Here is a 27625-nt window from a genome sequence, read left to right on the forward strand (position 1 = left end):
CACAAGCTGCCACAATTCCGAGAACTGGCCCTCAAGGAAATGGGAACCAACCGACCTTGGAACTGAAGACTGACTGCACTTAATCAAGATGCCGCCGGTCAGGGCACCGCGTGGCCAATATCAAGACGCCTGCCAGAGCTGCCTGTGCTGTTTCTTCTGCGTGTAGCCCCCTCCCTCCACCTATAGAAGCCCTTGCCCCCTGACTGTCAGGGGGGAGTCCGGCCTTCGGACACGAGTTCACCCTCCCCCAACCCTGGCTGCCGGCATCGAAATAAAAGCAAACTTTCCTTTCCACCAACCTGGCCTCTTTATTGGCTTTCTGCACAGTGAGCTGCTGGAGCCCCCTTTTGGTTACATCAGCAGTAGATACAAAGGAAACGAAAGCTCTGTATGTGTGTGTGTGTGTTTGTGTGATGTGTGTGTGTGTGTGTGTGTGTGTGCGTGCGGGGGCATATTTAGCTTTAGCAAACACAGAGGCAAAAATCGGATATATCATTTAGAAACACGGGGCTTCAAGAGTCTGGAGAAGTGGGGAGGCCCGGGACGGGAGGCTGCTGATTCTTTCAGAAGCCATTTACAATCCTTCAAAATGGTTAAAAGTTAATTTTCGAAAGATACACGGACTTCCAAACTTTCCAACGTCACCTATGAAAATTTTTCTTTCACAGCGCTTACCTACCAAACTGTGATGGCGACAGGTGTTGGTACCTCGGACCCCAGGTGGAAAAACAGGCAAAAATTGAAGTACTTTGAAATAGTTTTATTGGCTCATAAGACCTTTGCATATAAAAAAAATACCCAAAACACTATGCAGTATTAAATCACAATTACATTTCTTTGCCAATTGAAACTACCCAGAATATACATTTTGTTAAAAGAAAAAAACCCTACAGAACTGAATTCTGAAATGACATTATGACTTAAATACTATGACAAAATAGATAATCCCTCCTAACGTTAATTAATCGCACAAAGCTGCCAGGCCGCTTCATGAGCATCATGTCGCACAGGGTGCAAACGAACACAATCTCGACGCCACACGTTCGGCTGAAGGAAGCTTCCCCCACTCCAGGAACGCTTACACCTCTGGCACGAAAGGTCGGCCTGTCGTAACTCCCGCCAGGCCACCCACCGGCGATCCAGGGCCTCCCCTCCCGGGCCCAGCCTCCGAGTCAGCACCGCCGCTGCTTAAAGAAATCCACGCCCCTCAGTTCTTCGGGCAGGTAGTCCTGGTCTGTGGGCTCGCTGTACACGGGGGTGTACTTGTAGCCCTGGCCGTAGCCTAGATCCTTCATAAGCCTGGTGGGCGCGTTGCGCAGGTGCAGGGGGACGGGGGGCAGGGGCCCCTGGTGGCTCCGCAGGCAGGCCTTGACGTTGTTGTAGGCGCTGTACACCTCGATGGACTTCGGGGCTCGGGCCAAATAGACGACGCACTGGGCCAGGAGCACCTGGGCGAGAGGGCACCACTGTCACGGAGGCGCCGCCTCTGGTTAGTCCTGAGAAGACCCCCCGCCCCCATCCCCGCCCCCAGGCTTTTACTCCCCTGCTTTGCCCATAGTCTGGATCACCTAGGACAGAAAGAAGACATTCCTGCTTGAGGCGAGAGGCTGAACCAGACCACTGGTTTTCTTTTCTTTTCTTTTTTTTTAAACTGAAAGAACATTTTATTACGTGAAATTTTTCTTGAAACTCGAATATATAAAGCTAAGCAGGAGCGGCCCTGTTTGTGGGTGAACTTGCGGAGATTTCCTGTTTGGCCCCTCTGACACTTCTGTCCCCAGGAAACCCCGGGCACCTCCTCGGCACTCAGGACTCCCCCAGTTTGAACACATGACCCTGCTGACACCCGAGGTCCCCTCTCTAGAGTCTTAAGATTCTAAGATGCGAGTGAGAAAGCCAAGCAGCTTCTTCAGTGTCCCAGGCATCCACGGTGAGGGACCACGAAGGGACACAGCGTGAGAGCAAGGGACCGATCTGCAAAGAACGGAGCGGGTCCCCTTACCTCGCACTCGGGCATGCCTAAGAAGTGACAGCCTTGGTAGGCGGCGACTGCTTGTGTCAATGCAGACGGGTCGGCCAGACCTGCCACACACACAGAGACAAAGGCACGTGTAAGTCGTAACGCACACCCCCATCCTGACCCATCACTGCCTGCAGACTTTGACCAAAAGAATCCACTCAGCAAAATCTGATCTCCCTGGCGTACTCGAGACATTTACTGAGCGGGTGCTGTGCAGCGTCAAGAATTGTCTCCTCATGGATAAAAACTCTACAGCTAGCAGGAAAAACAGGAGACTACGTACAACCCACATAAGGAGCAGAGGCCGTGAAGACAGTCACAAGGACGGACACATTAAAAGCAGAACATGTACTAAACCAAAGCAAGGCAGAGCTTTCTGGTCGTTTTCTTTAAATAGTGTCCAGAACCTTCCATCTCCTTCTCAGGAGCTGTCTGATGGAACCAGAACACCTGACGGCAAAGCAAATTTAAAGTGTTTCTTTTATTTCAACACAGGCACCTCAGAGAGACTGTGGGTTTGGTTCCAGACCACTGCAATAAAGTGAATACCGCAATAAAGCAAGTCGCATGAAATTTTTGGTTTCCCAGTGCGTATAAAGGTTACGTTTACACGCTACCGTCACCGACAGCATTATGTCTAAAAATACTTCATTGCTAAAAAAATGCTAACCATCATCTGAGGCTTCAGTGAGCCAGTCTTTCTGCAGTAGTGGCATCAAAGACGACTTGTCACACATCTCCATCACAAAAATATAACGGAGACCAAGAAGTGTGAAATACCGCGAGAATTACCGAAGTGTGACAGAGACGCCATGGGAGCAGCTGCTGTGGGAAAAAGGGTGCTGCCAGACCCACATGACGCAGGGTTGCCACAAACCTTCACTTCGTAAAAAACGCACTGTCTGTGACATGCAGCAAAGTGCAGATGAAACGAGGGGGCCTGTCCTCCTGCATGGTCCACACCGCAGAGGAAGCAGAAAACGGTGACTCTGGGAGACAAACACCCCGAGCACACCCCCGCCCCCCGGGAAGAAGCCGCTGTGCTCACACTGACGCTCCCCCTCCCCACCTGCCCCACATGGAGCCAAGAGATTCCCAGGCCGAAAGGCAGCAGCACCGCTGGGCCCCGGGCCCCCCGTCACTCACCCACGTCCTCACTGGCAAATCTCACGAGCCGCCGGGCCACGTACAGCGGGTCCTCGCCCCCCTCCAGCATGCGCCCCAGCCAGTAGAGGGAGGCGCTCGGGTCCGAGCCCCGCATGGACTTGTGCAGCGCGGAAATGCAGTTGTAATGCTCCTCTCCTGGACACCAGAGAGCACCGCTCAGCCGTGGCGGGACGTGGGGTCCGCGCCCACACGCCATCCGAGCCAGGCGCTGCTCTCACTCGGCTGACTTCAAGGAAGCCTGAACTAGCGCAGGGCCCAGGAAGGCCTGAGGAGAGCGAGGTGGGACAGCCGTGCTCAAGCTGCCCGGTGACCGGTGTGGGACGCTGAGCCTGGATGTGGGCGCGAGGCCTGGCAGTGCGGGCCCAGCCCACTGCGGACACGGAGCACGCAGGACAGCTCTCCTCCGCCTGCCTCGCCGACTGTGAGCGAGGAGGCGGCCCCGAGCCTCCCCCGCTGCAGAGGTCCTCGGGTCTCACACTTCTACTAGGTCCACGATGAAGGTAACACGGTCGAGGCCACGGGCTCTGGAGTCAGGCGGCCTGGGTTTAAATGCCAAGCGCACCGGCCACGTGACCGTGGGCAAGTCTGACCCCGTCTGTGTCTTGGTCCCTCACCTGTAGAACGGGTGCAACACCAGCTAGCTCACGGGGCTGTATTCATAACGTCCGCCAGGCACAGAGCAAGCGCTGTAGGCACGTGTGTGAGATGGACGTTCTACGCTAGCTTCTATTTCTGCTTTTACCACACACCACTTTATAGCCTAGAATTCCACACTGTCTGTGTAGAACCTCAACCTCAACGCAGGGCAGAGGACCTGTTCTCATTTGGAAATCTCTTCACTCTGACACAGAAATATATTTGGAGCTAGCTACCAAATCCCACAGGTGGGTAACTATATGCAAGACTACATGAAAAGAAATAATTAAAATCCTGGGGGTGGCGGTCTTTGTCTCAGCAGAGTTACAAAAAAGGCCAAGAGTACCAGCGAGCAGGTTCCAGGGTGAGGCCTCTATCATCCATATTTATGGAACAAAGCCTGTGAGAGGATGATTCTCTAGGATCTGAAGTGTATTTGTGTCTGCCGACCCACTGTGGGTGGGGATGTGACAGCGGGGCGGCACGAAGGGGAAGGCTTCTAGAATGTTCTCAAGGCCTGGCCCAGGCGGGCAGCACACAGCTGTGGAGAACGGGGGTCCCCGCTGTGCGTGGCTCCCCGTGATGGAACATGACCCCGAGAAACAGGAACCCCTGGCTGGGATGTGTCTGACAGCACACGTGCGTGTGTGTGCGCGTGTAGGTATGTGCAGCAGGGGTGAGGCTGGTGACCGTGGGGCGGGCTGGCGTGCAGGCAGCACCGACACAGGGGAAGGTCCTGTCCTCAGAATCTGTCAGACTTGGATTTGAGGATGAGTTTTAGCACTTGCTTTGTGAACTCAGGCTTTGCCATCTGTAAAGTGGGGTAACATTAATAGTCACCTACTGCCTAAGGTGGTTTTGAAAATTAAAAGACAAACTTCCACGTTAGCTACCGTTACATCAGATGGGCTCTGGGCGGGAGGCACCTCTATGACCAACACGGAGCTGCCCGGGGGCCGCACAGCTCGGCGGTCACTCACCTGCTCGGTCGTACAGGATGTGAGAGCGCTGGAGGCCTTCCTTCACGTCGCTCTCGGTGACCAGCACGCGACTGGGAGGGTAGCTCTGCCCGCTCTTCTTCCCGAACGCCTTCCTGGCGCTCAGCCTGGCCAGCACCGCCAGCTGCAGCCCGTTCAGTCCGGCCCGCGCGTCCCCGTCGCTCAGGCGGGCCAGCGTGTCCACTGCCTTGTCCTCTATGAACACGGAGGGCCTGCAACACCAAGAGCGCGTCACACGTGGGGGACACGCTCACCCCACAGCACTCTGTGACCTTTTGTCCCTGCAAGGCCACTAACGAGGCACCCGAGGTTCAAGCCTCTGCCCTGGATCCCAAACCACTGTGTTAAAGCGGGTCCACGGTGTCACACGGGTTGGCATCAAGACTGAGAACTGCCTTGCCCTGGAGTCGCGAGGTGATTTCACTGGACGCTCTGCCCTCTGCTTCTGTGGGTTCCGCATCCACGGATTCAACCAGCCTTGGATGGAAAACGTCGGGGAAAGATTCCAGATAGTTGCAAAAGGCACAGCTTGAATCTGCCACATGCCAGCAACTACTTACAAAGCACTCACAACATATTTACGACCATCTACGTGTTGTGTTCGGTATTTCAAGTCCTCTAGCGATGACCTGAAGCATACGGATGTGCTCAGGTCCTATGCAAACGCTACGCCACCTTGCGGAAGGGACCTGAGCATCCGCCACCCTCGGGTTTTGGTATCTGTTGGGGCAGAGGCCCTGGAACCGTTCCCCCGCAGACACTGAGTGACAACTACATAGGCACACACATGTTCCTTATTTCACAAATGACCCACCAGGTCCCCGGCCCCTCTGGGCACAGCAGGACCCAGAAGCAGGGCTCTGGGATTTAGGCCTGGGGCATATGCTGCCACGGGGGTACCAAGCACACGCGGACCTTCGTCAAGGAGGTCTAACCACGACTCCTTTTCGACTCTAACTGAACTACTTTTCCTATTCCCAGTCTAGTCACACAAGCTATGTGACACACCTAGTTACCTGGGGGTCTTACTCTTCCCGGCTAGGTGTCAGCTGCGCGTGCGCAAAGCAGAAAATAACTGTCCAAAGTGACGGCTCACCCGTGTCATCAGCAACCTTCATCGGCTGCTTGGAAAACAGCTCCTAGGCAGCCGCTGGGCTGGGCCAAGGCGGGGAGTGGGAGGTGGCCACAAGAGGGGCCCAGCTTGTCTACGGAGGTCCATGCAGAGCTCCTGACCACACACCCATCCCCCCCTCGCTCTGCTGAACAGCCAGAACGACCCCAGTCTGCACCTCACTCCCTGACGATCCCAAGCCACCGCTCTCACTCATCTCCCTGCTCCCCCACCAAAGCCAAGCCTTCCAGGGAACGCCTCCCACCCCAGGGATTAGCTGCGTTGTGAGTGACTCTCCCAGGACCCCTCACAGCTGCCTGGGCCCCAGAGCTGTGCGAACCGCCTGCAGGGCCCCCTCTTCCCTTCCTCATCTGACACTCACCACACACACCAAGGCCACCTCACTGGCTCTTTGTAAAGCTGACGGCCTGTTCCTGAAGCAGATTTTTTTTTTTTTTCTTTGCGGTACACAGGCTTCTCACTGCTGTGGCCTCTCCTGTTGCAGAGCATAGGCTCCGGACGCGCAGGCTCGGTGGCCATGGCTCACGGGCCCAGCCGCTCTGTGGCACGTGGGATCTTCCCGGACCGGGGCACGAACCTGTGTCCCCTGCATCGGCAGGCGGACTCTCAACCACTGCGCCACCAGGGAAGCCCTGAAGCAGATTTTTGATGATTTGGAAAAAACTAGACAACCCACACTAAAGAGAATGTGTTGCACGGGCCCCCATCAGAGGGGGTGTGGCAGCCCAGGTATGCCTAAGAGGGAGGGCAGTCGGGGCTTGGTGACGGCACATCATCTGTGTGTGTGTGTGTGTGTATACGTGTGTGCATGTGTGCGTGTATATATGTGTGTACTTGTATACATGTATGTGTACGTGTGTGTATATGCGCCTGTGTGTGTTGGGGGGGGGCAGGGAGACCCAAACGGCCTGAACATCTCATTTCAGAACTAATAAAAGCAACGCATTCCATCTCCTTGGAAGGCTTCCTAGCAACAAAGAGCCCGCAGGGCCATCTGCAGGAGGAAAGGGATCAAGCCGGAGCCCTGAGCGAGCGTCACCTGGAGCCGGGCCATTTGGTGGTGACACGCCGTCTCTCCACCCCCACCACCGCCGGGCCGCGAGGATGGAAATCATGTTTCATTCTTTATGAACGTGCACTCCACATCTGCACAACGAACGGACCAACTTCACTCTTCCCACAATCTCAGAGTGAAACATGGATTTTTAAACATGGTGACACATGGGAAGTACAAAGAAAACAAAACCACAAAAAACCCTTATCCGTACCACCTAGCGAATGACAGCTACCAGGTCATTTGCTGGATCTGCTCTATGGGCCGTCCACCCACGTCTCTGTCAACCTTGCTGGACCTGGGTGGTGTGACCTGCAGCTCCGGACACACGGGGTGGCAGAGAGAACCTTCTGAACACCTAGTGAATTTCTATTCTATAAATATAGTCTCATTTTCAAAACAAAATTGGGGCTATACCATATAGTGTTTGCAATCTTACTAACAGAAATTATTATTTTGAAATACAACCTCAGAACTCTGAATATTACTTGTTTACCAAATGGGATTATAAAAAATGTAAACACCAGCAACAAAGGGGTAAAGTCACCTGTTGCTCTGCCACCTTCAGGTCAGGGCTCTGGTGCACGTACCTCCCGCCTGTGTGACTGTCCACCGGATGCACCGAGAGGCATGAAGTGCTTTGGGGCAGAGAACAGACAGATGGGTGGCCTCACACCCCGGCCCTCCTGCTGCTCCCGTGTTTCCACGCCTCCTCACGGGCCTCGCTAATTATGAGAGAAGCCGACTAGCAGACTGTGAGCTAGCCTTTAAAAATGGGCATGAGTTTTACATGGGTGGAAAAGGAAATCCTTCCTTCGCTGTTTAGACTCTTAACCAAAGTCCACACTGTTCCACTGTCACCCTGTCCATCAGGTCTGGAGTCAGGGGACGGGAGGGCACCGCCCCCCCCAGCCCCCCCCCGCCCCCCCCCCCCCCCCCCCCCCCCCCCCCCGCCACCAGGGAGCCCACAGCCCCTCTTCCATGTGAGCCACACCCCCATTTCAGCCCCGCCCAAAATGAGTCTTTGTAAACACAAACAAATCTGTCAGCACCTGGGCTCCACTAACCAAGGTGCCACTTGGGACAGTCACGCGCCAAGTCTCTGATGGGAACCGGCTGCCAAGAATGCTGCACAGGACGGCCAGAGGTCCCTGCCACCGCCAGTCCGTCCCAACCCCCACTGACTCCAGCCAGCTTCTGAAGAGGAAAAAATGCGCCAGAACACCTTGAGATCTCAGGAGAGGGAACGGAGGAGGGTCACGCGAGAACAGAGGCAGGGACGCGTGCACCGCCCCTGGCAAAACCCCTCAACAAACAGCCACTACTGCAGAGATCACGGGGACCGTGCTCCGGCTCGACAGTTTAAGGCTATTGTAAAACGGAAGCGTACACTTCTACGATGTTTTTCATTTGGAAGTAACTTTCCAAAGTCATAAAAGAACTAAAGGAGGCGCAATCTACCTTGGGTAGATTGCCTGAAATTGTACAGCATCCCACAGAGAAATAAGCAGGAGACCATAAACTATATCGTTATAATGTGATTCAAAACACGGTTCCGTAAGGGAAAAAAGGGTTTAAGTGCACTGGGAAAGATCACATTCCAAAGTAATGAGACCCAGAGAGGAAGGAAGTGACAGCCTCGTCCTCTGCCGGAGAGCAGCACGTGCTCTGAGCCGGAACCTGGGCGCGAGCGGCAAGGCCAGCTCCCTCCTTCCCCCTTTCCTTCCAAGGCCTGCATCTTTGTGCACCTTGTTTTCCTGCGGTCTGGAGGATTCTACAGCTGGATGTCTAAGCTGCAGGAGGAGTGAAGTAAGTGAAAAGACGCCTGTTATTTCATGCAGAAGCACATACGTGGCTCAGTTACCCGCTCCCTGAATGACAAAACAACGCTCTGTGACTCTCTCTAAGGAAAAGGAACACTCCACGGTCAGGGTGACAAGAGCGACGTGTGTCACGTTACAGAGAACTTTCCTAAAATCCAGGTGTGTGGATCTCAGCACAGATTTACTGACTCCACAGCCTCCAGGGCCTGACCCCGGGCACATGCCTTTTCAAACTGTATCCCTGGTAAGCGTGATGTGCAGATCTCATCTGGTCAAAAGACACAACTGCTAAATTACACACGGAAGCCTTCGGTTCCTAATCCTTTACAAATTAATACAGTCTGCCTGGACACGAAGAAGCACAGAGAAAGGTCAGAATGTTAATACTCACCAGTAGCACTTTCACTCAGTACCAAGGAGGTACTAAGTAAACTCCTTGAACTTCAGGTTCCTTCTTCCAACTGGGTTAGAAGCACGCTTTCAAAATCCAGCTCCATCATTCAAGCTGTGTAATCTGGGGCACATGACTCGGCCTTTTTGCGTCTCAGCCTCCTGAGCCAATGACCTATGACGTCTCCCAACTTAACTTCTTGTCAGAACTGCTAACGAGTAGACCCACGAGTTAAGCCTGATCGTCTGCACCCTGCCTACTGCTCTGGGCCTCGTTTCACTTAAACTACGGCACGGCCGTGATGGGGGAGGGGATAACCTGACAGTCATCCCGTGAAGTACTGATGTGAATAAAATAAATAAATGACCCTAGATAAACACAAACATGGCACAGAAAGTTGTAGACATATAACGACAGCCAGTACATGCACAAAAAACACGCAAAAGTCAGGATTTTTTTCCCCTCTCAATTTCCCTTTATCACTGGGCTCCGTGAGTCTGCAGTGGACGTGCTGCTTGGAAGAAAGCTGGACTGGACGCACAGAGCGGGCAGCAGCCCTGCAGACCCCGGCGCACGCCCCACACGCAAAGGCCCCTCCTGGAGCTCCCACTGTGGGTGGCGGTCCCGCCTCGGCTCTACCCTAAAGCCAAGCAACCTGGGTGCTGATGGGGTCCTCGGCCGCATCCAGGGCTCTCACGAGGCACCACATAGCTCCTCCAGCATCCAAGACAGGAGCGAGCGGCGGAGGCCAGACACACGGGGAGGGGCAGCTGAAACCCAAGCCCTGAGCCTAAAATTCGGTCTTGTGCTTTAATCGTCACAGAAAAGCAGCTCCAGAGCGGTGGGGGTGAGGGTGGAGGCACCAGCCTCCAGCAGATGGGCCTCGCCCCCCAGCGTTATGGCTGCTGACGTGGGACCCTGGGGCAGCTGAGGAATACGCCCTAATACAAAGACGGTAAAACCTCTGCCCCAAGTAACCCAGTAAATCATCCACAATACACACCCCCGTGCGTCACACAGCTCTCACAATACAGAAAGAGATCACCAAGAGAAAAGGGACAGCCTTTAATGCACGATTTTCAGCTAAAATTTCTTTACTTTCCCGGAACTGAGTTTGACTTCGAGAGTGCTCAAACATCATCCTAGAAAGACTTAAGGAGTTTTATGGTAATGTTTATACTAACTCTTAGTGTCTTAAAAAGAAAAAAAACTGCAAGAACAGGAAATTATGATCTCAGCATAAACTTCAAAAGATTCGTAAGGTAAGTCTACCCTGTGAAGAAAATAATAAGGCTTCTCATGGTTGGTCTTCCAAGCCTTAAAGAAGAAGTGTGCTAGGAAAAGACCCAAATCTGTCAGCGCAAAAGCAAACACCCAAGAACTAAAGCAAGGGGCTAAGCAGTTAAAGCTGGAAGAACTACAGACGAGCCCGCGATGGGCTCTAACGCACGTGTGAAAAGCCAGGAGCCCTTTGCAGAGACAGAGCCACACCTGTCTGCCTGTCTGTGACCCAGCACTTCCCTCCTCCATTCCCGTCTCTCCTAGGAGGACATTTCTCCACCCTGCCCCTCCAGCCCCAGCCGGGGATTCTCCGGGAGGTGCCACCCCGGGGCCCTGCCGGAGCCGGAGTCACTTACTCAGAGCCGCTGTTGCTGCCGTGGCCCAGAGGGTCGGCAGGGCGGCTGGAGTCCAGGACGTGGATCCCCAGGGAGTTGATCGCCCGCATCAAGACAGTCACCACAGCCTCCACCGGAAGCTTCTCGAGAACGATAACCCGGCAGCGGCTCAGAAGAGCAGCGTTGACCTGGAAGGAGGGGTTCTCCGTGGTCGCCCCAAGCAGTGTGATGGTTCCACACTCCACGTGAGGAAGGAACGTGTCCTGATCGTGGAGGAAAACAAAAGAAATTGACCCCAGTCGACACCCTGCAGGATCCTGGGTAAGTCCGCTGTTCCTTCCTTTTCCTAATTCTGAGCTCAGGATTAGGTTAGGAACTTAGACTGTTCACCGTGAGTCCTGACGTTTAAACACTTATGAAAATTGGAAGCTTGACCCAAAGTGGTGTTTCTGATACGTATAGCTCTGAGGTATACCAACAATTTCATTTATCAGACAGAGGAAGCATTTTCTGGTCACTAAAACAAAAATGCTAAGAAAAAGTGAGGGGACACAGGCAAAGGAGAAGGGCTGAGGGTCTAGGCTTCTGCGTACGGAGAGTTATCATCACCCCCAGCCCCGAGCATTTATGCAGTGACCTCACGGGCTTTACACTCAAGTCAGCATTCACAAGGACCAAAAGAAAGTAAAAAGAAGTGAACATACCTGCTGGGACTTATTGAACCGATGAATCTCATCAATAAAAAGGATGGTTTTTCTCTTGAAAAAGCGCTTCTCGTTCTGAGCTTGTTTGATGACGTCGCGCACGTCGGTTGTCTTGGCGCTGGTCGCCGACAACGTCACGAACCTCACGCTGTGTTTCTTGCTGTTGTTAGCTATGATGTGGGCCAGCGTGGTCTGCGACAGAGGGCAGAGCGTGGAAGCTGGTGAGATGGAAGGACACGCACCCAGGCTGCCAGAGCAGCTGCGGCAGCGTTCACCCGCGGCCTGAACGCTGAGGCGCGCTCGGCAGCAGATACGATCGGAAACAGCGCAGCGCGCTTCCAAGTGGAAAAGAATGTTACAAAGAAAACAGGAAAGCAGCTGAAAGTTCGCTGATCCTGATCTCCTCTCCTTGGTGTCTAACCCCATCTGATGCCTTCCTGGGGACGCTAAGATCTCTGGAACCCCCGGAAAGAGCGACCACCTTGAGGCGGCAGAGCCTGGCGACAGCCGTGACCTCTCCAGCCAAGGACACAGCACCACGGACGGCTGAGGCGCAGACCCACGGGGCTGGCGGGGCCACATCCGAAAGCTCCGCAGGTCAGCTCAGAAAAGGAGAGCCAGCCTTTGAACTGAGCGCCCAGTGATGACCCCCGGCGCTCAGGGCGACCCCCGCCCCGTGGGACTGTCCACTGAGGACAGAGACGGAACAGCAGCACCGCGACCCTGTCAGCGCTTCCCGGGAAGCGACGCCTGGCGCCTGGCATTTAGTGGGTACTTGATAAACACACACCCGCTGTTATTAACTTTATTATTACTGTCAGCAGTGAAGTATAGCAGTTAAGGATGGAGGTAAAGAAAAATGGAAGACCGTGTCACGAGGGGCAAATGTGCTCCTGAACGAGTGGGAAGAGGGCGTTCCGTTTTCTGAAAGTCGCACAGCACCGTCATGCACTGCGGCCGCTCCTCTGCAAGCCCAGCCACAGGCCACATCTGCCTCGCCTGTGACCGGCGACCAACCACTACTCCGAACAGCTCGGCCCACTGGCTCTCTTGCCAGGCATGTGCTGTGAGCGCCCCTCCGCAGGGGCGTTTGTCCTGCCATCTGCCTCTACGCCCTCTACCTGATTAGCTGTTCTGACCGTCTTAAGAGCTCTAGGGAATCACTAAGAATGCTACCGCGTGGTGCCATGCTTCCTGGGTCAACTCTGATTGTGTCTGGCTTCAGAAAAGCTCCAGTGCAAACAAGAAGGCACACCACGAGTAGGACGCACTCTAGGAACTGGAATAAACGGAGATGCGATTAAGCTGTGGGAGACGAAGCTGGAAAGAACAACTGGAGAAAATCCGTAAAAGCCCTTGTGCGCTGAGGGCTCTGGGCCCGCTCACAGCTCTGAGCCCCTTCGTGCCTCGTCCTGGGCTTTGCTTTTCGCTCCCTCGTGCTCCTCTCCTCCCTTTCCCTGAAGACAGGAAAATATATATTTCAGCATCTCCTCGCTTTCTCTTTTTTCCGTCCTAGCTCCTGTCTCCTTAGGGCTCCTTCCCAGTCCTCCCCAGCGCTTTTCCAGTGACGTGTTCTCTAGACCCCAACATCCTAAGTGCCCTCCTCTGGGCTTGTGCCCGCCCTAAGAAAACACTGGCCACCAAGATGGACCGATGTTGCTTCTTTAAAGGATAAGCCATCCTAAGGACCGTTAATGGAAAACGGTGGATGAAGGCGGCTCGCAGGGGGAAGGAGTTCTGTCAGTCTTGTTAAGCGAGCACACTCTCAAGTTTTAACGAAGACCCGTCTGCTGAAAAAACCAACGGCTACAAAGAGCCGGAAGCAGCACAACAGAAATTCTACAATTCCCGGCTGCTGGCTGCACACCTGACTCCACCCGCCCCCGGAACAGGACGGACCACGGCTCTGGGCGGCCCGCCACGGGAGTCCCCCGATTTCCCGCGCACCCCCGCATTCAGACACCTTCACTCTGTTAACGCCCGGAGAGAACGCGCCTGCGGCCCGGGGGCGCTGCGGGGCGGGCGGACGCGCTCACCTTGCCGCAGCCCGGCGGCCCCCACAGGATGAGCGAGGGCACCTCGTTGGCCTCGAGCAGCGAGCGCAGCAGCGTCTCGGGCCCCACGGCGCGGCCCTGCCCCACGAAGTCCTGCAGCGCGTCGGGCCGCATCGTGTCGGCCAGCGGCTTCCCCTGCAGCAGCTGCCGCACCTCCTCGGCCGCGGGGACCCGGGCGTGCGGGCGGCCCCCCGGGGCCTCGAAGGTGGCGGCGGAGTCCGCGTCCCAGCGGCCCGCGTCGTCCTCGCCATCCGCCTCGCCCGCCGCCTCCTCCTCCTCCGGCGCCTCCGCCTCGTCCCAGCTCCGCGGGGACGCGCTGCCCGCCGCCGCCGCCGGCCGCTGCCCCGCGCCCTTCCCGCCGGGGCTGCCGGGCCCGCGCCACCGGGAAGTCGGGGATGAGCCGCGCGCCGCTGGGCGTGGGCGGCGCGTCGTAGCTCTCTCGCTCTCGGTCTCGCCGCCGTCGTCCGGCTCCTCGGCCTCGCCCTCGCTGCTCTCGGCCGCCGTCGGCGTGGCCGGCTGCTTGAGCGCGGAGCTCTCGGACGGCCGGCGCCGCTTGGCGCGGGGCCGGCGCGGGCTCCGCGTGGCCCGCCGGGTGCAGCAGCAGGCAGCGATCCAGGTGCGAGTTGATATGCGCTGGCGGGCATGGTCTGCTGGCACACGGGGCACTGCACCCGGTGCAGCTGGGCAGGAACGGGTCGTCCTCGGGCCCGCTCACCTCCATGGCGGCCGCCGCGCTAGGCCCCGCGCCGCGCGACCCTCGCTCGGGGAGGCGGCAGGACGCGAGCGGGCCGGCGGAGGGCGCCGCTCATGCCTCACGTCCGGGCTGCCCGCGTCGGCCCGCCCTCGGCCGGCAGCCCCGGCGCCTCGCGCGGCGCGCCGGGAAGCGGAGTCCGCGGCCCCTCGCCCGGCAGCCGCTGGCCACGGCCCGCGCGGCCTGACGGGAAACGTAGTCCCCGGCCGTTCGCAACGGTTCGCGCGGCCTGTCGGGAAATGTAGTCCACGGAGGTTCGCCTGGCCGCCGGGGGCAACGGCTCGCGCGGACTGTCGGGAAGTGTAGTCCGTGGACGTTCTCCCGGCTGCAATGCGTTCCCTTCCGGCCGGCCTCGCGAGAGGCCAGCGGGTTGCGCGTGCGCAGGCCTATCCTTCGTGGACGGGGCGCCGGCGGAGCCGTGGAAACGCGCTGCGGCTGCGCGAGGGGAGTGGCTTTCCGCAAGTGGCAGAGGGCAGGGGGCGAAGGGCAGGGGGCGGAGAAATGGGAGAGACGCTGGACGCGCCGGCGGGGAGCAGGGTGGGGGCGGAGCAAAGGGAATCCGAAGGTCCTCCGGGTAGGAGTGTTCGTTTGGGCGGCGGCGGCCGCCGCCAGAGACAAGGAAAGGGAACCGTCCGCCCCAGATTGTTGGCCTTTTACCCGAAACGCTCGCTCGCACACGTGGTGTCTCACGGCCGTTTTGTAGTTAAATGTTAGAAGTGGCCGGGCATTTCGAGGCGGCGTCATGCTCCGCCGCGCGTGTCGCCCCCGGGCCGAGCGACGTCGGGTTGAGTCCCGCGAGGGGTCTGGCCTGGGCGACGGGATGACCGTCTCTGACACGCGTTCCTGCTTTTCTCTAAACTTCTCCTTCAGAAATGTGACACAAACCTGCATTTTTGGTATTTAGAAGAAGAAAATAGAAGGGGAATGAAAACAGAAGTGAGACAATTTTAGAAAAGAAGGGACTTTCCTAAAAGTTGACAAAACCGGGATGTTTATTTAATCTGCACAAGACCATCTCCTTGGAACTTACCCAAACGCAGACCCCTAAGGGTTAAGTGAGCCTCTTCATACGAGATGATTTTACAAAAAGGAATGCCTCACAAAGAACTAGAATTAGGTAAAAGATAGTATAAAAGGAAAGGGCAAAGGAAGTGTTTTTTCTTCAGTTGATACTGGTTGTGAAGCATGTGTCCCAACCTGCTGGCAAGTGTTGAGAGGACTGAAATCTGACTTTCTGATAGTTTTTCCAACTACGTATGTTAGGCTCAAAAGTAGCATTAGTAGGGGCTTCCCTGGTGGCGCAGTTGTTGAGAGTGCGCCTGCCGATGCCGATGCAAGGCGCGCGGGTTCGTGCCCCGGTCCGGGAGGATCCCACATGCCGCGGAGCGGCTAGGCCCGTGAGCCATGGTGAGCCATGGCTGCTGAGCCTGCGCGTCCGGAGCCTGTGCTCCGCAACGGGGGAGGCCACAACAGTGAGAGGCCAGCGTACCGCAAAAAAAAAAAAGCATTAGTAGAAAAAGTAAGTAAGAATGAGTTGTGGAGTCTTTTATTGTTTGGCCATCATACAATTTGAAATGTAGGATCATGAGCTTTTATATAGCCTTTTACTCATCGCCCAGAGCATCCAGCCCCCGAACTTCACAAAAGCAAGTACTTTGAGAAGAGGTTTGCGGGCGGGGAAAGAAATCTTCTCTCCTTGTCTTAGGGTTATTAGGTCGGGCCCTGTGAATGTAACCGACAAAAGACAGATTAAAAAGAAAAACAGACTGTTAACATTTGCAGCGCCCCTACACACGGAGTAACTGGTGATGGGCGGGCTTACGTAGCAATTTATCAAAAGAACAAAACATTTGTAGAGAAGCCACAAGACAAAGGAAAAGGACCTTGAGTTTCTAGGGCGGCCAGTTGGGGGAAGGCAAATATGTGGGAAACTGATGGGAGACAAGAACGAGTTAGTAAAGTTGGGTATGCAGATTCCTCCAGGGCCACCTCTGGGCTGATGAGGGTCTAGAATTTTCTCCTGTGATTAACTTCTGCCCTTTCTGGTAGATGGGAGGGGGCGACACACCTTTGCAAATGTATGTCCTGCTCTTAGGAAGTAGGGAGAGAGCAGAGAGCTTTTCTTGTATCAGCTTAATTGCCTTTAGCTCAATATAATCCTTATGCCAAACTGGCACGGTTTGGTGCAGCGCTCTCTGCTGCCCATCAGGTTCTAGCGCTGTCCTCAAAATGAGTTGTGAAGGAAAGTGTTACTAAGTATGGAAATATAATACACTACGTTAATTTTAAATACGTATAGAAATAGATGGACATGTGGTCTCCTCTAACACAAGCAAAATATTTTAAAATAATGACAACAAACTGGGCAACAACTCTGAAGCTTCCTGAGTCTTTTAATAAATGTAAAGCTTAAAACTTATTTTTTTTTTAAGAAATGATATATGCTTATTATGGAAAATCTGCTCAGAGATTCTCATTGTTAATATTTCAGCACCCTATTCCAGTCTTTTAAAACGTATTTCAAAAAGAAAAATATATCTCAAGACTACACTGTGTATTTACATATAAATGTAAACCTAATATATATTTTCAAAAGTTTTTACTGTAATGGGAAAAGATTCATTGCATAATATGGAGTAAAAGTTAGAAGATACGAAGCTATATAGTATAATCACATTTTATTTTTATACAAGTGTTCTGCTCGTATATGTAATATATAAAATAAAAAATAAGAAAAAGGAAACATATGAAGAAAAGACAAAACTCTCCATATATGTATATGTACTTTACTCCCATGGTGTCATACGTGAATAAAATCGCACCATTTGGATAGACTGTGAGGTGAAAGTGCAGTGGACTTGCCCTAGAATCTGGGCTTGAGTTGGACATGGTGTGACCTTGGGCGAGCTCCTTCCCCTCCCAGACTCAGCTTCCAAATCTAAGAGGGGAACAGTAATGCCTCCCTCTCAATCTGTTGTGAGAATTAAGTGATCTTATGAATGTAAAGGTGTTTAGTACCGTGCCAGAGTAAGCCCTCTATTACACTGTTTTCCTGAACCCCAGCTCATCCTGCCTGAAGTTCAAAGTTTTCTCCACTAGATGGTGATGGTAGAAAAATAAAATGAGTAAACCATACCAGCCGCTAACCAGATTTAAACTTTCTTTTTAAATCAGCATAAATACAAATAAGTGTAAACTCTATTATAAGGCTGCAGTAAATGAGTTCAATGTAAAGCAGTAAGCCCTCGGCTTAAATGTCCTCTGTTAATCCCTCACTGCTTTCTTGTCTTCAGCCGGACTTGGCGTTCTCTTTGAGCAGTGTAACCGTGTCTGTTCTCTGCCCCAGAATCACAATGGGGATGACGGATTCCGTGTGTGGCTCAACTCTCAGATCAGCGATCTATTCAGTGGCCACCGGGAAAGTCTCAGCCTCGTGCAGGTCCCGCGTGCTGCCGCGTAATACGCCTCCTAGTGTTATCGAACCGCAGGCGTCATCTTGGCCCTCGTAATCATACCCAAGGTATGTTGGACATTTTGAGTTCAGTTAATCCCACCATGATGCACATCCCTGCCATCTTTAGTCACCATCCTAAAAGTCAGCCCCACGGTCGTCTGTTCCCCTTCCTGCTTTGGGAGTCCTCTTGCCTAGCCTAACCTCATATGCCTTTCTTTTCCTGACTTTCCCTTGTGTCCCCTGGAATCTATGCCACGTTTCTATTAACTTTAGTAAATTGAATACATTTTCTTGCTACTGTAATAAGACTGCCGGATTGTTCTATTTTATTACTGGTCTTACTGGTATAAAAGAAGTGCTTTGACTTTTATAATTTATTTCATATTTGGCTTTTTTGGGGGAAACTCTTTTATTAGTTTTAAGTGATTTTCAATTGATACTCTTTGTACAAAAAGAATACATCTGAACTTTGTCATCAGTTCTTCGCACTGAGCTTCAAAAATCCTTGGAATTTCCTGAGTGACTGGAGAACCAATGAGGCGACTCCTGGTGGGTCCCCGGAGAGCTTCAGGATGGGAACTGCTCACCAGAAACACCAACCACACAATTAGAGGTTGGAACTTCAGGCCAGCCATCACTGGGGAGGGGAGGGATGTTGGAGATTGCCTTCAAGCACATGGCCGGTGATTTAATCAGTCGTGCCTACATAGTAGAACCCCAGTAAAACCTCCGGACACCAACGCTGGTGAAGCTTCCTGGTTGGTGAATATAGCAGTGGGGGTGGGATGAGCCCTGTCGCTATGCAGAGGGCATGGAAGCTGCATCCGGGATCCTCCAGACCTCGTGTTATGTGCATCCTTTGTTAAAAAACTGAAAAATTTTTAAGTGAGTTCTGTGATTTGTTCCAGGGAATTATCAGACCTGAGGCGGGGGGGTTGTGGGACCCCCATCTTTGTAGCCGGTTGGTAGGAGTGCTGGTCCCTGAGCCTTGAGGCTGGAGTCTGAAATGGGTCATTATTGTGAGGACTCTGCCCTGATCCGTGGGTTCTGATACTAACTCTGGTAGGTGGGCGTCAGAGCAGAATCAAATTGCAGGACACCCAGTTGGCGTTGGTACCTCCATTTTTAATCTTTTTTTTTAACATCTTTATTGGAGTATAATTGCTTTACAATGGTGTGTTAGTTTCTGCTGTATAACAAAGTGAATCAGCTATACGTATACATATATCCCCATATCCCCTCCCTCTTGCGCCTCCCTCCCACCCTCCCTATCCCACCCCTCTAGGTGGTCACAAAGCACCGAGCTGATCTCTCTGTGCTATGCGGCTGCTTCCTACTAGCTATCTGTTTTAAATTTGGTAGTGTATATATGTCCATGCCACTCTCTCACTTCGTCCCAGCTTACCCTTCCCCATCCCAACACCTCCATTTTTAAATGGGCAAAATGTATAAAAGAATACTTCACAAAAGAAGATATATGAAAAGAAAAACACATGAAACAGGCACAGTGAAATGCACATTAAAACCACAGTGAGATGCCACTACACGCCCTCTGGAATGACTGAGAAAAAAATGACTGACAACATCACATGTTGGCAAAGACAAGGCACAGTTGGAACTCAAAGCATTGCTTGTGAGAACATAAAATGGTAAAATCATTTTGGAAAATCATTTGGCAGTTTTCTTAAAAAGGGAAACACACCCTTGCCATGTCATCCAGTAGTTCTGTTCCCAGAGAATTTACCCAGGAGAGATGAAAACATGTTTAAAGTGTGTCCACAAAACGGGTTGTATGCAAATGGTTAGCGCAGGCTTATTCATAATAACCCCAGACTGGAAACACTGTGAACGCCCATCAACAGTGAATGGAAAAACAAAGTTTGGTTTACTCGTACAGTGGAATTCTACTTGGTAAAAAAATTAAACTGCCAACACACAGAGCAATGATAAATCTTAGAAACATTGTGCTGAATAAAGGAAGTCAGAGACAAAACAGTATATGTATTGTATGATTCCAATTATGTGAAATTCTAGACCAGGCAAAGCTCATCTGTAGTGTAGAAATTATATCAGTGGGTGAAGGGATGGGGATTATTGGTGGCCAGGGCATGAGGGATTTTTTGGCTAGTGATAGAAAGGTGGTATAAATTGAGGAGATGGTTACACCATTATATGCATTTATCAAAACTCATCAAACTGTACCTTTAAAATGGGTGCAGTTTATTTATGTAAATTATATCTCAATAAGATTGATTTTAAAAACCATAGCAAGATCCTATTTCCTGCCCATAAGAATGACCAAAATTCACGTGACTGTCAATACCAAATGTTAACAAGGGTGCAGAGCAGCTGGAACGTTCACACATTGCCGGTGCATTGCTGGTGCAAGCCTAAAATGGGCTCTTTGAAAAACTTGTTGATTTCTTATAAAATTAAATATATACCTGCCCTATGACCCATCAATTGTACTCTTAGGTATTTACCCCAAAGATATGAGACCATATGTATAAAAAGTCTTGTAGAAGAATGTTTATAGAAGCTTTATTTGTAATAGCAAAACAAACAAACAAAAAAACCTGGAAACAATGTAAATCTGCAGGTGATAGATAAACAGATTGTGGTCTGTGAAATGCTACATTAAATTAGAAGAGGATGAACTGGTGATACATGCAAAACCACACACGATTCTCATAAATATTATGTTGAGTGAATGAAACCAGACACAAAGAGCACAGATGGTGAGTCCGTCAGAAGGAAGTTCAAAAACAGGCACATCTAAGGAAACTGGAGTGTTAGAAATCGGTGTTGCTGAGACAAGGGCATTGACTGAAAGGGGGCATAACGGAAATGTTCTGTATCCTGGTTGCGATGTTGGTTAATTAGGAACACACATTTCTCAAAACCCATCGAACTGTAGATCCAAGCTCTGTGCATTTCACTGTTAGCAAATTTCACCTCAATTAAAAAAAAATTAATTCAAGGGGTTTCCATTTCCAATAATGGCAGCTAGGAACCTCAGATCAACACAAGTAACTGATGAAAACAAGTAAAAATGCTGAAGCAAATGGTTTAGAAATCTTAAAAGTATCAGAGACCTGATAAAATAGGAACTACCTGGCAAAAATCCAAAGGAATCCAAATCCAAACAGGCCAGAGGGACCTGAAGGCAAGAGTTACTTTTGCCCCGAGGGCTTTTGCTAATTCTGCCCACCGTGGGCCTGGCCTTGGGTGGCCTCTGCAGGCGAGGGTGACAGTCATGAGCTCAGGGTCTACCTGAGCCAGGGGTCTAACCTCAAGCGGAGGGGCCTAATAGACGTCCCTTCGTGAAGCTGGCACCCGGAGGGCGGCGCCTCCTGGCAAGGCTACCCAGAAGTAAACCTACCCCAACAACTACTTCCCTGAGCTACCACACTCATTTTTTTTCTGACATTGTTAAATATTCTTCTGCACACGACTTAATGGAAGCATAACGTTCTTTCTTATGGGAGAACCACAACTATTCCATCAACTTGGACTTAGGCTTTATTTCAGTGTTTTAAAGGTAGTAAATAATGTCATCGTGTATTACTTCAAAGATAATATTTTACAGTTCTGTTTCTTAGGGGCAAAAGTCTTAGAAATGCAAATGGGGTCAAAGAGAATGGCCAAATTGCCCTCCCTAAAGATGAGGGCAGTTTACATTCCAACCAGAAGTGTAGGAGCGTGCCACCCTGTGCCCTCCCAGGCTTCATTTATGCCGAAAGTGTTTCCCATATACGAGCTGGGACTTACAATGCCCTTTTACCATTTTACCAGCTGCCATGGTCCTTTTGTACCAAGAAACATCAATACTTTTGAATATGTAGCATAAAACCTAAAAACCTATTATGAACCATTACATAATAGCCAAATTTATCTTCTACCTAAAGATACAACTTTTACCTTTAATAAGAAATAACCCAAACCTGAGAGTATGCGGAGTTTTCACCCACCTCCCCTTCAGCCACTATTACCCTCTCTGCTGTAGCATTTCCCCATGGAAAATTTCTCTACTGAACCTTACCCTCTTGGGAAAAGCAGGCCAACATTTTGTCAGAAGAGCATGTCTTGGGCTTTGCACTTCTGTAATTTCATGCCTTGTTCCTGTCATAAGCTTCTTCTAGCTCCTAAAATTCACTTCCAATTTAGAAGGTAGAAAAGCATTCTCAAGAATGGAAACATAAATATACCCTTCCTCAAATTCCAACTGGAAAAAAAAATGATGATTCAGGCTGTAGAATGGAATGTTTTAAATTTGGGCATGAATGCTCTCACTTTTCCCAATTGTTTAGAACAATCTCAACAGAAGCATGAAGTTTACCTTACAGCAGGCGTTTTATTTTGTTCTTACATTTTCAGACTTAATGAATTAACGGGAGGGAGGTACATTTGTGTAATGGGGGAAGGATCAGAGAGAATCCTATGGTGCTGGGTTGGAATTAGGAAACTATAAGAATGAACTCAGGATTTAAAAAAATTATATTTCCAGCTCTGTCCACTGCAAGGACTAGAAGCAATGACACCCCAGCAGCAAAGAGCACTCCCACTGCCCTGGTCTTGGTTTCTAAATACCATTCTTCCCTAAGAGGAGCCAGGGCTTCTCTGAGAAATGACAGATTCTAGAAACAGGGCAGGAAAATTACATGGTGAGCTTTGAACATCTCATTATGCCAGAAAGCAAGGAAGTGCCCCCCCAAACAATAGTGATATGTCAGAAGTACAGAGGCTCCCATTGACCAAATCTGGGACAGTTTGAGCATCCACATGACTGACATGGGGAATGTGTGTCACGTTTAGAAATGATACTAAACAGGGACGGGGATCCGGATGGGCTGGAGAGCCCTTCTTAATAGAATATAATACCAGTTACTAAATGTAGAAAATCATAGAATTAGAAAATCACCACTGAACAATCACTGTGGTAATAACTGATTCATGCAAGAATGGATACTAAAGTCATGGAGTGATAGACTATTGTGGAACAGGATACCCATAAAAATCTCATAGGTTACTTATTAATTACAAAAGAAATAAAGGTAACTTTACTGTGGGGAAATCTGGCAGACACCACCTGAATCAGGATACCAAATTATATGAATCACGACACAAGCTACATCACGTACCACCTATTGAGACATTCCCAGAAAGACGCACCATCACTGATGTGGTTTTCATGATTAGAGGTTTACCTGGTTCCAAATATGAAGAAACAATCAGGCAATTCAAATTGAGGGATATTTTATGAAGAAATTGGTCTGAAGTCTTCAAAAATATCAATGTCATGAAAGGTTAAAAAAAAAAAGACTGGGTTATTGCTCCTTGAATAGATAAAAAGAGACTAAGAAGACATCTCAACGAAATGTGCTTGTGTGATTTTTGGTTGGATCCTGTCTTTGTTCTCAAGGAGACATATGCCAATGTATTTAGGGATAAAGTTTCACAAGGTCTGTAACTTACTCTCAGAAAAGAGAGAGACAGCAAATATTGAAAACATAAACATTTGGTGAGTCCACGTGCAGGGTGTATCGATATTCATTGTACTGTTCGTGCAAATTCTCTGCAGGTTTTAAGTTCTAAAAAAATAATTCAGAGGAAAGGAAACATATCTAACAAAAATTATTATAAAAGTCATATGAGCTTTGGAAATGTATTTATGAATTTATGGATAGGATTGCACCGTGTACTTTGTTCCTATTGAATATCACACATGTTTTCTAAGCAGTATATTAACTCAGTGACATGTATTTGCATTTTACAAGAAAGTAAAAAAGGCTATAATTAGATGAACAAATTGTGCAACCATTATAGAAGTAATGAACAGAAAACACTGTTTAGTACTTCCGAGGAGACTAATTTTTAAATGGCCCCAGCTATATTTTTATCAAATTGTTTTCAATCCTCCTATTTTATTTTCATTTTTTATTACACAAAATTTAGCTACTTACTCACTGTCACTTGGACATTCTAAGGGTCTAATATCAGCTAGGTTGTAAGCAAGTCTGAATGTTCCGTAACGTCACTGTCCTCCTGCCTTGGAGTTTCCTATCTCCAAATAGAAAGTAAGAGGTAGAAATTAGTTTTAAATTTCTGTTCATTTTCTACTAATTACAAAATCATACACTATGTGATATTCCTACCCGGAGAAGAGAAGAGTGAGAGTCTTAACTCTTTCCCACTCACGGTTTCCTCTTCCTTTTCTCTGGCCCCAGGTGACCCGGCAAGCGTCGGGTATGATTTATGACTCCTTGGATCCAGCCTGGGTCACCTGGAACAGCCGGCCATAAACTGTTCACTGGTGCTTTTCTTTCTTCTTTTAACAAGTTTACCTTTCATTATTCATATTATTGGGTTTTCTGCTTTCTTAATTACTTTATTGAAGTGTGATTTACGTATCATAAAATTCACCCATCGTAAGTGTACAATTCAACTACGTGTTTGGAAACTTAATGAGTTGTTCAAACTGTTTTTGAACCTTTCCATCACCCCAGTACGATTCTGTTTACAGTTAATGCCTGTTCCTGCTCTCAGCCTCAGGCAACCTAAATCTACTTCCTGTGTCTATAGATGTGCCTTTTCTGGACATTCCATGCAAATGGAACTTTACAGTATACGGCCTTTGTTTCTGGCTTTTTTCTCTTAGCACAATGCTTTTGTTTATCCAGCTTGTAGCAGGGATTAGTGCTTCATTCCTTTTTATCGTTGAGTAGTATTGCATTTGAGTGGGTATATCAATTACCTTTCTCCATTCTCTGAATCCATTGCTGGACATTTGGGTGGTTTCCAGTTTGGGGCTGTTGTGAATAATGCGGCTGTGGACATTTGCATGCGAGGCTTTGTGTGTTCAAATGTTTTCATTTCTCTTGGGAAGATACCTGGAAGAAGAACTGTTAGGTCATATGGGGAGTAACTTTTTAAGGAACTATTTCCCAAGACAGCTGCACCATTTTACACTCCCTCCGACCTTTGTGCTGCGGGTTGCCGTCACTCCACACCCTTACCAGCATTTCCCTTCTGCTGCCTTTTTATTATAGCTCTTCTGGCGGGCGTGAAATGTGATTTAGTTGTGATTTTAACTTTCATCTCTATAATGACAGATTTCGGAGCATTTTTTATGTGCATATTAACTTCTTTTATTTATCTTCCTTGGTAAGCTAGCCTTCAAATCTCTTGTCCATTTGTAAAATTGGGTTGTCATCATATTGTTGATTTGTAAGAGTTTGTTTCAGGATGTGAGTCGTTTATCAAATATCAAAGTCGTTTATCAAAATGATTTCACAGTATTTTCTCCAAGTCTGTAGCTTGTCTTTCCATTTTCCTGTGGTGTCTTTTGAAGAGCAGATTTTGAATTTTGGTGAAGTGCAGTGTATCAGTTTTTGCTCTCACCAATCATGCTCAGTGGTGCTTTTTGAAAGGAAGAAAATTCAGTAGCTATGTGGATGACAGGGATGCCTTTCACCTGCATTTTGGTGTTTGTGAAGATTGCTCCACTTGTGTGTGTAGGCGTTTAAGAACCCTTGTTCTGAGACATTCCGAATGCTGTGCACACGCAGAAACCATGAGCATTGTCCAGGCTGCTTTGGACGCCGACCAGCACACAGAGTCACTGGCAATGCCTGCCTCGCCTGCTCCTATGACAGCACGGTCTCTTGCTGGTCAATGTCCCTTGAAAAGCATCACAATTTCTATGGCTCTGTGGAATGCTGTTTTCCTGAGGTTAGTTTTTTTTTTTTTTTTTTTGCGGTACGCGGGCCTCTCACTGATGTGGCCTCTCCGGTTGCGGAGCACGGGCTCTGGATGCGCAGGCTCAGCGGCCATGGCTCACGGGCCCAGCCGCTCCGTGGCATGTGGGATCCTCCCGGACCGGGGCACGAACCCGTATCCCCTGCATCGGCAGGCGGACTCTCAACCGCTGCGCCACCGGGGAAGCCCCTGAGGTGAGTATTTTTAAAAAAGGTTTGCAATTCCAGAATATGAGGGCAATCCAGAAAAAGTACCGCTGGGGCTGCTTCTAGCCTCACTGTGAATTTTTCCACGCCTTAGAGCGGGGGTCCCTGTTAGGAACGGGACCACACAGCAGGAGGTGAGTGGCGGGCGAGCGAGCAAAGCTTCATCTGCCGCTCCCCATGGCTCCCCATCGCTCGCGTTTCTGCCTGAACCCTCCGCCACTCCCCGGGTCCCTGGAAAAATTGTCTTCCACGAAACCCATCCCTGGTGCCAAAAAAGGTTGGGGACCGCTGCCTTAGAGCATCTTTAAAGATGTTCCAGTGATTTTATGGGTATGGACAGAGGGTGCTGAGGCTAGGTGGGTAGACCACAGTGGGTATGCATGCACTACCTGTTCTTCTTGGTGGTCAGTATTGTACCAGGCTGCTTGTCCTCTGTGCCACCAGAAGCTAGAAATAGTGTGACACAGCAGAACTGCACTTCTGTCGTTTAATATTAGAAGACAAGTAGCATGGGTTCTTTTCATTGACTTTTCCTTTAGGACAAATAGACATAATTAAAAACCTTCTCTCTAGTAATCAATTGACAGGTGCTTATCGAATACACATTGTGCATGAAACTTATCTGCGTGTGATGACTTCCAACCTGGACCTCTCCCCTGAAGCCTAGATTTCTATATCACAACCTGTTCAACTCGGATGTCTAATAGTCCTGTCAAACACTGAGGGCCTGACTTTTACCCCCAGAGTTACTCCTCCCATGACCTTCTCCATCCCAGTCTATGTCAACTCTCCTTCACGTGCTCAGGAAAAAAGATGGAAAGTCATCCTTGCCTACCATCTTTCCTTCACTCCCTGTATCCAATCCATCATAAATCCTAGAGTTTCTAAATGGAATATGAAATCCTGGATGAGATTCCAACAGAGAAAAGGGACATTAGGGAAGAACTCATTAAGTCTGAATAAAGTATGGAGTTTAGTTCATAATGATGTATCAGCATTGATTCATTCATTGTGACAAGTGTACTATACCCAAGTAAGAGGTTAGAAATCCGGGAAATTGGGTGCAGAGCATAGGGGGACTCTCTGCTATCCTTTCACTTTTTACCTTTTCTGTAGATCTTAAACTACTCTAATATAAAAAAAAATTATTAAGGAAATATGCAAAGGAGCAGTTTCTGCTGACTTCTAGCTGATTAGAGCCTGCGGCTGGTTTGCTGGAGCTGAGGGTACAGAAAGTCTGCTTCCACTGATTGGATGGTCTGGGTAGAGGGTACTGTCAAATTAGCCGAAGGCCATACACATGGTTTTCTTTGGGTGTGGGGATTGGTCACCTTATCAGTACTTTTTCACAGTTTAATTACCCCAAGGAAAATTGATAACCTCAAATAAGTTGTCTTTTCATAACAATTGTGTCACATAATTTATCTTTCACAAATACATAATATTGTTTAGGTATTCTTCCTGAAGAGCAAAGTTCTCTAATCCTAGAAAAATACCTAACGTTTGGCTTTTTAACGATCTTGCTATAATTCTTTATATGCTACTCAAAATGAAAACATATTTTTATTTTATATGGAATACATTGATCTGAATTAAAAATAAGGACTTTTTTTTGGAAAAGCAAGAGGGCACTAGAGACTGGTGTTGGGTTAGGGAGTGGAGGGGTTGGCAAAGGCTCTGAAGAGGTGAAAGTTAAAGAATTGCAGGATCGCTTGTATTATTAGTTTGATTTTCTGGGGAATCAAGGCTTTATGCAATTTCAGTAAGTCTAGGCACCCGCTACTGTTGGGATCAGGCAGGTGGTTTGCCGGCACTGGATTCTCTTTCCTTGGCCTGTGATGGAAGGCAGGGGAAGCCAGGG

At 49.8% G+C, this 27625-nt stretch overlaps 1 protein-coding gene across 1 annotated transcript; it reads right to left on the reverse strand.

The window, feature by feature from the left end:
* Positions 1 to 739: 739 nt before the first annotated feature.
* WRNIP1 (WRN helicase interacting protein 1) lies at positions 740 to 14465 on the reverse strand. Its single transcript, XM_032650027.1, is given in 12 exon segments — positions 740 to 1448; positions 2003 to 2082; positions 3167 to 3322; positions 4804 to 5033; positions 10859 to 11100; positions 11542 to 11733; positions 13578 to 13964; positions 13966 to 14039; positions 14042 to 14154; positions 14156 to 14229; positions 14231 to 14280; positions 14283 to 14465. Coding segments are annotated over 12 exon segments (1908 nt in total). The 5' UTR covers positions 14317 to 14465; the 3' UTR covers positions 740 to 1172.
* Positions 14466 to 27625: the final 13160 nt, after the last annotated feature.

Source organism: Phocoena sinus, chromosome 11 (assembly GCF_008692025.1).
Source record: "Phocoena sinus isolate mPhoSin1 chromosome 11, mPhoSin1.pri, whole genome shotgun sequence".
NCBI classification, from domain to species: domain Eukaryota; kingdom Metazoa; phylum Chordata; class Mammalia; order Artiodactyla; family Phocoenidae; genus Phocoena; species Phocoena sinus.